Source organism: Porites lutea, chromosome 5 (genome assembly GCF_958299795.1).
Source record: "Porites lutea chromosome 5, jaPorLute2.1, whole genome shotgun sequence".
Lineage (NCBI taxonomy): Eukaryota > Metazoa > Cnidaria > Anthozoa > Scleractinia > Poritidae > Porites > Porites lutea.
Genome location: NC_133205.1, coordinates 7,628,867 through 7,639,914, shown reverse-complemented (window position 1 = coordinate 7,639,914; position 11,048 = coordinate 7,628,867). Strand labels below are relative to the sequence as shown.

General features: G+C 40.9%; 1 protein-coding gene and 1 long non-coding RNA gene across 2 annotated transcripts; both read left to right on the top strand.

Annotated features, from left to right (window-relative positions):
- Window positions 1-945: 945 nt before the first annotated feature.
- LOC140939082 (uncharacterized) lies at window positions 946-4,684 on the top strand. The gene is made up of 3 exons (XR_012165605.1): window positions 946-1,294; window positions 2,408-2,470; window positions 4,481-4,684. It is a non-coding gene; the product is annotated as an uncharacterized lncRNA (long non-coding RNA).
- A 346-nt stretch (window positions 4,685-5,030) lies between these two features.
- LOC140937837 (uncharacterized) lies at window positions 5,031-10,370 on the top strand. Its single transcript, XM_073387413.1, has 4 exons — window positions 5,031-5,118; window positions 5,582-5,693; window positions 7,244-7,425; window positions 9,499-10,370. The coding sequence occupies exons 1-4, from the start codon at window positions 5,031-5,033 to the stop codon at window positions 10,368-10,370; spliced, it is 1,254 nt and encodes a 417-aa protein (XP_073243514.1).
- The last annotated feature ends 678 nt before the right edge of the window (window positions 10,371-11,048 follow it).

Sequence of the window (11,048 nt, the reverse complement as noted above, 5' to 3'; positions counted from 1 at the left end):
TTTACGAATGGACAGTCTTTGGGGACTTGATATAAGTTGCCAAACGACAAAATAGCGTCTCAGAAAGTCAGCATGAAATTTTCTAGCATGTTGATTTATGGGGCTCTATGACAAACTTCCCGTTCGTGCAACTGCACGAATAGACTGTGGCTTGTTTTTGACTCGACACGGCCCCTCCGGAATCGGGGAGATTTTTGCTTCTGGAATCCAGATTGCATCAAATTTTTGCTGTGGAATCCGGAATCCCGGGGTTTGAAATCCGGAAAACAGCTCTTAGAATCCGGAATCCCTCTAACCATTGATAAAGAATCCGGAATACGGCACCTTTAATCTGGAATCCACGCAGCCTCCTTCCCAGTCGTCCTCGGCGATTTCGGATGTGACGTCACCTGTCAAGCTTGTCGGGAAATTCGCCGAGGACTCTATCGCATTCGGTTCCAAGCCTCCTCTGGTAACTCGGATAGCGAGAACTGGCCTAGGTACGAGGCTGGAATCCACGGCGTGGACGAATCCATAATCCAAGATTGGATTCTCTTACTTGGGGCGAACTCGACAGAATAAGTTGTCGAACAGAAAATGGATGCATTTTTGATTGGTAAATTTTCTTTTATCAACAGGAATGAAAGGAAAGTTTACCGATTCAGATAAAATGGTCTCACGCCCATTATCACCTGAACGACTAGAGAGATTTGTTCATAGTAAAATTATAATCTAATTAAATTCTTGCAAGATATCTATTAGCCTCCCACGCAGACGTTCTTAGGGGTTTGTCGTGCGTTCCTGCCCCACTAAGAACGTCTGCGGGGGAGGCTAGATATCTATAGAGCCTTGACAGGGAACGCCCACTTTTAGCGATCGGAAGTATCAGCTCGCTAAAAGCTTCCCACGTTTTTCACCCCTTTTTTCTCTTTGTATGTCCCCTGGAAAGACATTGGAACTCTAAAACGACAGTAGGCAAAGCATTCTGGAACACCAATAACGCCACCAGCTGCAATGCTAGTAATACAATCTCTGGTAATTTTAATTTTCAACTGCCCATGCAAGCTGGTATTCAATTGATTTCTCTGATAGTTGCCTTAAGGTTCTTCGGCAGGTGGTCATATATTGCTTCAGTTTTCGTCAGACAAGAGACTTTAACCTTCAAAAAGTAACAGTGAAACGTCCTTACCAGCCACTAAACAACGGCGTCCAATGAAGTGTACCGCTCCAGCAGTGTTCTACTGCGCAACATATGCTTTACTTTGTAAATTTTCAAACGGGGTCAAGCAAGGCGATAAAAGACACGAGTCAACAGGTACGTTAAATGGTTTTAGCACCACTGCAATTTTATTTTCGCTCTTTGTTGATAAAACTCGTTATTTATTGTTTACATTTAGGGCCATTCTGAAGCTAAACAGAACTAAATGGAATAAGAAAATAACACGTAAACGTCTTTAGTTAATTGTAGAATGACAAGGCAAACTGCGGCAACTGTCCTGATATCAACTTTGAACTGAAAAGTTGACTTGGCAAACACTATTCTTTGATCGCATCTCGAAGTGATAACCACTTCTTTCTGACCCTAGATGTATCTAATCCTGTTTACCTGTTTATTTTTTGCGTTGAATCGCACAGATATGAATGTCATAGAATTAAATGTCTGGACAAACTTAGGCTTTCAGAGTTTAAAACACATGTTTTTGTAGTGGTCAAGATTCACGAACTTGAGCTCTAAATAAAGAACAAAAAACACTTGTTGATGAAAGAAAAAACACATAATAAAGGAAACAGAGGAATTAAGTCCAATACATTATTGGTAAAACGTACTGAAGGCGGGCAGATTGATTGGGTTTATTACTAATAGTACTCCGTATTAAGCGATCTCGAACGCTTTTTTTTGGAAATAGCTTTTCGATCGATTCATTGATGATTATGGACGTATGGTAAAGACAGAAATTGCTCACTGACTGTTTATTTTTAAGAGATTAGTACTTCCAAAAAATCGTCAGTCAGCCAAATGTATTTCAGTCCTGCCAGGTACGTTAAAAACGAATTTAAAATCCAAGGACGGCGACATTAGCTGGTGGTGATAGTCGGGTGGGTCGACGCTTAAAATGGTGAATTTGCGTTCCGGCTTCCAATCATCATCGCAATTATTATCCCGGCCAGAACTCACCTACTTTGTCAAATGTAGGCAAAAACTTTCCGGGAGTTGAATTCCTAAAAACTACATCCAACTTCAGAGAGAGAGAGAAAATTTGGACTTCGCTTGATTACGTTCTTCATAAAAAGTGAAATTTGGCATTAAGTTCTCGTTACTGTCGTCGTCGTGATATCTTAAACTGCCTAAAATTCGAGATCACACCGTAGGAGAATAAATCCGTTATACAATATCACTAAGCTTTGAGTGCCTTTTTTAAAATTCTAGGAGCTGAACGTGAACTGCTTAGAAAGCGGCGAGCATTTGGTTCTTGGAAGCCATCCTGTAACAGTGAGTAATAAAGTAAATTATAAACAACGAAAATTCTTCTTGGTAACGTCTTTGATTGCTGACGAGCCCTAAGCGAGCCAGCACACTATTCTCTACAATAGCGGGAAAAAGCCAAAATTTGTCGGATGCAAGATCAGAAGCATGCGCAGTCGATTGCTTTTGCTTATTATCCGGGGTATTCGCTCCTGTACGATGACATCACTTAAAACGCACTTGGACTTCGAATAGATTTCAGGGTGCAGGCAGAGGTCTCTCACGACGAGGCCAAACTTTTGCCTCGTCGTGAGAGACCTTTGCTAGCAGAGAAGTAAGCGAGATGTGTGTTAAACAATTGCTTTTTTCATTTTCTAGATGTCTATAATGTATTCATCAATGTCTCGATCCAGAGCGTTTTAGTCATGAATCTCGTGGAAGACAGGAGGATTATGTGTTTGGCTGCTCTTTTTGCTGATTCGCAAATACATATGGAGGAGCGAAGATATCGATCATTCAAATCCTCCTTTTTGGAAATAGTTTTTTCCCTGTACATTCAGCAGTAGTGAAGTGCCAGGTAAACATACTTTCATTCGGATTTAACCGCCGAATCTGGCTTGCTGGTCTCGTGAGAAAAGACAGGACGGTGCGAAGCATTAACCTGATAACACAGCCTTGCGTCTAAAGCTGCTGCGGCACATGCAAATCAAAGTATTATTTTCGCCCGTTGAGGCGTTAAATCTGATCGTTATGTCAAAATATGTACATGTCGAGGTAAACAATTCAGCCGATAAATAAAGATTTGACCACTGAATTACATTTGTTCGATGAGGCGAAAGAAATAGCTTGGAACCTTGGATTCAAAATGTATATCGCTCTTTGAAGCTATCTCCTCATGGCTAACCATTCAACTGCACAATTATTTGACTGTCGCGTTCGCAAGCACCTGCCACGCAGGCTACCGTGGGGTCCAATTGTTTTCTTTTTATCTTCTCGAGCACCACATTAAACCGTCGTTCGGCCATTGACCTTGATTATTGCTGAAAATGTATTAGCAATGCCTTCGCAACGCCATTCGCGAACGGGCAAAAATTGTTGAGATAGAAGAGCAGTCAAACACATTAAAATCTGTTGTCTTCCTCGGGATTCACCACTTAACCGTTCGTGACCTTGATGAATACTTCCATTCGCAAATAAGGAAATCTATAAAATATATCAAAAGGCAATTCATTAAAACTCAGGCCTCGTTTTTCATCTGCTTGCACTCTGGAAATTTACTCGAAGGGCTCTTCCCTTTTATACTTCACAAATACTCAAAAATATCATATTTATTCCTTTTAAATACTAAGGCTTACCCACCCTCATTCGCAGGAGTTACTTTCTTTTTCTTCTCTATTTTCAAACTGTAGTCTCCGTATTTTCTTCCGACTCTGACGCCAGCACTTACCTGCAAATTGAAACCCCTAGTTAATATGTTAGTCAGTTTTCTGACTTGTCTGAAGGTGAAATTACATTAAAGCAAAACACCCCTGGGCCCAGTTGTTCGAAGGCCGATTAGCGCTTAACCCAGGGTTACATTTAACTCGGGTTTCTCTTTGTTGTGTTCAAAAGCCTTTTTCTCAGATAATTTTCTCTGTTATATTTAGAGCTTCCAATCATCATCTTGTAGACAAAAAGAATTAAATCTGAAATGCTTTCAATCCCTTCAAATCTGAATTCAAATCTTGCACTAACCCTGGGTTATCTTAACCCAGCTTTGAACAACTCGGCCTTGGAAGATATTACTGAAGCCGTTCACTTAGCTGAAGGATTGCACATAAAATGTCAGAATTGTGACTCGAATGTCTACTCTCTACACTCTACTCGTATCTCTGTCACTCTAATCTTGGCTTACGGCTCATTTTAGACGTTATCGTCCGACTTCTTAGTCGCCAGAAGAGCCCGGGGGCCGCGCCCTGTATATACAGGGAGGCTTCAGGGAGATGAAAGGGTAGAGATTTCACTTGCAACATTCCAGTGAAACTGTTTCCATTTCAGTTACCAACGGCATCTATTTGGAAAGATGGGATCGGATAGATTACAAGCGTGTAAAATTCCTCCTCACGGACCCTCGTTATCCAAGGCTGCCATCGAAAACAATATGTCTTCCTGATTTCCAGCAACCGCAGAGTTGGGCTGATTATTTCGGTGCTCGAGCAAGGACGTATTTTGTTCCACAGCAGACTGGAATTTACTACTTCATGCTTTGTGAGGGCATTTATTTTGAATTTCAAAATTTGTACCTTAGTCATAATAAGGCATGCAAGAAAGAGGAGTTTAGTTTCAGAAAAAAAGAGATAAGGGGGACAAAGGTCAATGGGGTTACGGTTGATCAAAGTCTTTGGAGACAAGCACGGCGGTAGATCGGTGAATACTCAACAGTGCAACTGAACAAACCAAACTGATTCGTATTCTTGGGGTTTTTGACCAATGAAGGGGTTTGATCCAGAAAGGCAAATGTTATCCAGTCTGCATAACAGGCGCTGTATAAGCCAAGCGAGTCGAACGCAGCATTTTGCGCTTCGCGCACTTGCCGTGTTTGCCTCGCATGGCTGATAAAGCGCCTGCTCTGCAGGCTAATGTTATCAAAATGCTACGCAATGGAATTGTCATTATTAGACATGCGCTTACCGAAAGTCAGAACTGGCGCGCGATCGAACTGGTTATTTTGAAATTAAAAAATTCTAGGTTTTTCTCGAAATTTTCCCAAAACCTACCAATGCCGAATATACCCTTGATGAATAGGTTGATTTGGTTGAATAGTCTTGATTAATAGAGCCTAGGGATTCTCTTTACCACTGTAGCGGTCTGGTCGGCCGGTTCTAACAATGACAAGCGCCCTCTTATCTTCATCTTACTGGCAGACCGTTACTCTCCCCTTCCAGTGGTTTTTTACTAGCGACCAACGAACTTTCACGTTTACACTTTCCCCTAGTCCCTGTACGGCGTTCTCCATGGCCTTCTCAGTCAATAGGGACTAGGCAAATATGTCGCAAATATTTACATACAGGGGAGTAAATATATGGCAAATATAGTAAAAGTTGTGCAAATCCATTTTTTCGTGCTCGGTGTATAACGTGTGCATGTAATTTCTCTCAGCATCAGATGCCGGTAGTGAGCTTTATATTAGTACCAATGAGAAACCTGTTCACATTTCGATGATTGCGTCGGTTGCGGGAGGACATCCAACTAAACCATATGAGTTTGATAGGTGAGTTGAAAGATGTTTAACGTAAAACGCGCTTGGAATTAATGGGCGCAAGAAAGATTATTTGGCCTTGACGGGTATGTGCCGCTGAACAGAGTATGGTTTCAGGGTCTTGAGTCTTAAACAGGGGATATAGTTTCAAAATTTAGCGTCTTGAACAGGATGTCTTTTAGGATAAAAAGCCTTTAAAAAGGTGTGAATGTTGGCGATGAGTGGTCTACATGGTATCAACGGGAATGTTTTTTTTTTCCAAAAAGTCTCATTCCAAGATGTTTGTTTAAAAAATGGTTTGATAATGTATACGGAACGAAATTAATAATAATAATAATAATAATAACAATAATAATAATAATAATAATAATAATAATAATAATAATAATAATGATTTGGAGGTAGCACATCCACAAAGTGGTTCTTCGTCTACCCTACCCAGGGTCTTAAGTAAGGTCTCTTGTCTTAAGGTGGCTCGATATAGATTTTTCAAGGTCAATACCTCCCACGTTTGAGCGTAAACTACGTCGCAGTAAACAAAGAAAAAAACAGAGAACTGTTTTCATTTTCACGTGAACAGCAGTAACTAACAATGCATTTGACATATGCAAAAATACTAGGTATTGTTGTGCACGAAAATATGAAACGTGGAGACAATAACCCTGAATAATTGGAAAAATTGACACCACAGTTGTATTAGATAAAGATGAAAATTTGTTATTATAAGGGTTGCAATGACATCGGAGTTGTCATAGCAACGAAATGACGCCATTACCTATTTTGCTTGCAGCATGGTTTCTCGGCACTGGAGAACAGTTTCCAGTGCCGAGAAATCATGCTGCAAGCAAAATAGGTAATGGCGTCATTTCGTTGCTATGACAACTCCGATGTCATTGCAACCCTTATAATAACAAATTTTCATCTTTATCTAATACAACTGTGGTGTCAATTTTTCCAATTATTCAGGGTTATTGTCTCCAAGTTTCATATCATGCAACGGTGGTGTCAATTTTTCCAAATCTTTGTTTATGGCGACGTAGTTTACGCTCAAACTTGGGAGGTATTGACCCTGAAAAACTGTATCGAGCCACCTTAAACAGGGTAGCGAAATGAATGATTTTTGTCTAACACAGAACTAAACACGGCAAACAGTAAATAGTATACAATTGAAATAATCAGGTCTGATGCGCGCTGGTGCAGTTTGAACTCCGTTATGTGCTTTATTATAAGTCAATACTTCTTTGGCACATCGGTCTACATGTGTGTTAACCGACAATGTTTCTCAAAAAATCTAATTCCATGATGCTAGTTTGAGAAATTACTTTATTCTGTGTGTGGAAACGAAACGGATGAGGGTCATGAAATTAGGTCTCTTGTCTGAAACGTCTGAAACAATGTCGTGAAATGGCGGCACACCTCTTCCCGAACGTCCCTTGAGTGACCGCGGGTCAATTTATGCAGGTTTTTATTTATACATCCCGACTTTTACCCGGGATTAAAGAACCAAATCGAAGGCATAAGAGACATAATCTAATCAGCGTTATACGTATGGACCTATACAGGTATCGTAACCAAAAGGCTCTTCCTATTCGTCTGCAAAAGGGCAAATATTATTACATGGAAACTAGAATGAAAGATGATCACCAAGATGATCACTTAGAAGTTGGAATGCAAGCACCTGACGGGACAAATTACACAGTGATACCCTCTGCATTCTTGAGGACCAGTTTGCCTGTTCCACCCCGTAAGTCAGTGACAATGAACTTTTTCGATACTGTCAACCTGGCCAGGCTTGTTCAAACGTTGGATAGCGCTATCCACCGGATAATTCACTATCCAGCAAATAAGTATAAGGGAAACTAATTACGCCATTCTGTGGATAGAGATTTATCTAGTGGATAGCGTTATCCACTTTTTGAACAACTGGGGCCTTAATGATAAATGGTGATGATGATGACGATGATGATGATAAATACTTGATTGGTGGGAGGCAATCCATTATGATGCCAGTTGGCTATTTTATGAGCTTGGCCGCCGACAATTGGAACTTGAGATTACCGAGAACAAATCAAACTGGCGGTCAGGGCGGGACTTGAAATCTGTAAATAACAAGTCCAGCGCCTCAGTGACCTCCCAGCGTGGGCTGGTTGAGATGTCAGAGAGCAGACAATGGTTCGGAAGAAGATTTCTCTCGATTCAGCGGGATGAGTTGTCAAAGTCCGAAGGAATAATGCATATTGTTATTATAATAATAATGCATATTAGAATCCTTCGAATCGACAACTTCATTAAGAGCCTATTGTGACAATACGCTGGAAATTTCTTTCTTCCCATGTAAAGAAATCCGAATTCCGGGGTCCCAGAAATTTTTGCCTGTGAAATCCGGAATCCAGAAATGTTTTCTTGTGAAATCTGGAATCCTGGCTTTCTGTAGAATCCGGAATACTGGTCTAGGAATTCGGAATCCTACTAACGATTGGAATCCGGAATCCCAGTTCCACTGACAAGAATACGGAATCCAGTACCTGGAATCCGGAATCCGTAGCTTGGAATCGACAATCCAAGACTGTCTTGGATTCCCTTATCTGACAATCGGACTTAATCCTCTCGGCTGTGTATTCCCGCTGTCAGGACAAGAAATATGGAAGAAAAGTTTTTTTTATGAAAAAGGCAAACAGATTCAAGTTGACCATTGGTCAAATCAGGAGAGGGGACATTTATGTCTATTTTGACAACTTGCGATCTCTAGTGTTTTAATTCCTAGTTGACAACGATTTGATTCATCCGTACGACGAATGAGATGCATTTTTCCTCTGTCGAATTTAAAACGTTTTTTCACTTGTATGATTCTGTGGAGTTAACAACTTCTCAACGGCCCAGTTTATCAATCGAACACTCCTTTGGGGCGCTATTTATCCATTCATTGTGGCCAAGAAACATATTTTTCGGGCTTATACGTCACAAGTGTGAGTGTGATCTATTTGGAAGCACTGTTAACTTCCAAAAGTCATGATCGAACAAAACGAGAAAACAAACAAATAATTAACGAAAACAAACAAATAAACAAAATAAACAAATAATTAACGAAATGATAGGTTTATCCAAGATTCAAATTCGAAACCCTTACTTGCTAGGTAAGGTACGCACTTACCATAACGCTACGTAATGAACCAGAACCTCAAGTGAAAACAACATTGTTCTTAACGAAGTGATAGATTTATCCAAAATTCAAACTCGAAACCCTTGCTTGCTAGGTGAGGTACGTGCTTACCAAGACGCTTCTTAATGAACCAGATATGAGCCTCAAGGGGAAAACAAATTGCCGGAGGAAAACGCAGTGTAAAGCCGGTCAAGCCGTATTAAACGTCAAGCATGTATCAAAGTTGTATTTCAGGAAAAAAGCAGGGGTTTGACTGTAGAGAGCCGAATTTGGATTCCTTTTTTGCATTCGAAGAACAAATGCCCTGTAGAGCCGATATACCGACGATAAAACTCGACTGCTAAGTAAGACGCAAAACAAATGTTCTCTTATGTCGGTCTTATTTTGAATTTAACGGCCTAAATCGATTCCATTTCTGTTTAAAGTACTTCCACAGTCGAAATTTATCGCCAAAAGCATTTCGTGGCGGCTAAAATGGCTTTTTTTGCGAGGTTTTGTTTACTCGCGGTCTTTGCTAGCTAACTGTGGACACCCGTGAGCTCGATATATTGCCGCTTCGTGTTTCAGGCTACCTCGCTAGAGATCCATGCGTATTCAAGCAGACTGACTTTGTTTATTTCGATGTAAAATTAGTTGCTTTTTTGTGCTTATGAACAGATCAAAACTTCTCCTACCAAGCCATTTTGCTTAAGGTAGCCGCAGAAGCTGGTGCGAAGGCTGGACTATCTTTTGGCGAAAGATGGGCCAAGAAAACAGGCGCAAAAGCAGGAGCTAAAGCTGGTGCAATGGCAGGAGTACAAGCTGGAGCATGGGCTGGAGGAACCGCAGGAGAAAACGCAGCTATCAGAATGATGACAAAAACACTGGAGGATGGGTTAAACAATCTTCATGGTATCGACGGGCATAAATATAAGATTAACGTAGTGGATGGTAACGTGGTCTCAGTCACTGGACCTGGAATGACAGGAGCCAGTGCAGCTGCAGGAGCAGCAGCGAATGCTTGGGCTGGAGGGACTGTCGGGGTAGGTGGGTCTGGTGGAGCCGGCGGAAGTGCAGGCTCGGCTGGAACTGCTGGAACAGGTGGCACGGCTGGAGCTACTGGTAGTGGTGGAGATACGGCAGCTGCAGGAAGTACAGGTGCAGCGGCAGGTGCTGCTGGGGGAGCCGTTGGAGCCGGAGGATCAGGGGGTGCTGTAGGTGCTGGGGCTACTGGGAGCACTGGTACAGGAAGTAGCTCGTCTGGTGGTGCTGCAGCAGGAGGTGCAGCGGCTGCTGGTGGAGGAGGCTCTCAGGTTTCCGGTGCTGCAAGTGTAGGCGTTGGAACTGGAAGTGCTGGAACAGGCGGAGCCAGCTCTGGCACAATAAAACCTGCCAAAGTGACGTATATACCAAAACCAGGAGAAGATCCACAATCAATGGCACTTAATTTGGTCTGGAGGGCCGGGGGAGCGAGGAAAAGTAAGTCAGATAATGTTATCGATACTAGCAAATTAAATTTTGCTTTGGAAAAACCGCTAATGTTTGGATAGACGGTGTAGCTGTTTTTACAAGATCATTTTTACGTTTAAAATCATTCTATCAAATTACTAAGAATATCTCATGTCTGAGTTCAAATGTAAGTTTTGAAGATAGATAACGAGGCAATAGTTAGTGAATAGTTATCTGAAAAGTTTGTATTTGCTTTTGAAGTATCATCTTTTATCAATAAATTGAAACCATAGAAGAGATGAAGTCATCTTTCTACCCTTGCATTCATGCATCCATGCATGCATGCATCCATCCATCCATCCATTCTGATTCATTCATTCAGTCAGTCATTCATGCATGTATTCATTCTTTCATTCATTCATTCATTCCTTCATCCATTCATTTACTGGGTTATCAAAGTTTTTGATATTTTTGGGGGCTTTGATCTTTACCTATCCACCTTTGAGCGGCACAAGGCTCAAAAACCGCGGGTGAAAGTAAAAAAGATAAACCTCAAACGAATATTCTTTCTTGCGCTCAACTATGGAATAAACTTCCAGAAGATGTCAAGCTGGCCCATAATGTTAATATTTTTAAGTCTAAGCTAAGATCAATTCAGCTGTAATTTTTATATTTTCAAATTTTTTTGTAATTTCTATAGTTTTTTATATTCATTTTATATACATAGAGTATAGATTATACGTTTAATTTTTTTATACTAGGTATTATTATATAATTTT

What these genes read in the sequence shown, in the direction of transcription:
- LOC140937837 (XM_073387413.1), top strand. Translation starts at nt 5,031, where the DNA reads ATGGCTGATAAAGCGCCTGCTCTGCAGGCTAATGTTATCAAAATGCTA. An exon ending in TAGACATGCGCTTACCGAAA is followed by an intron (nt 5,119 to 5,581) that starts GTCAGAACTGGC and finishes AATTTCTCTCAG; the next exon opens with CATCAGATGCCGGTAGTGAG. An exon ending in CAGTTTGCCTGTTCCACCCC is followed by an intron (nt 7,426 to 9,498) that starts GTAAGTCAGTGA and finishes GCTTATGAACAG; the next exon opens with ATCAAAACTTCTCCTACCAA.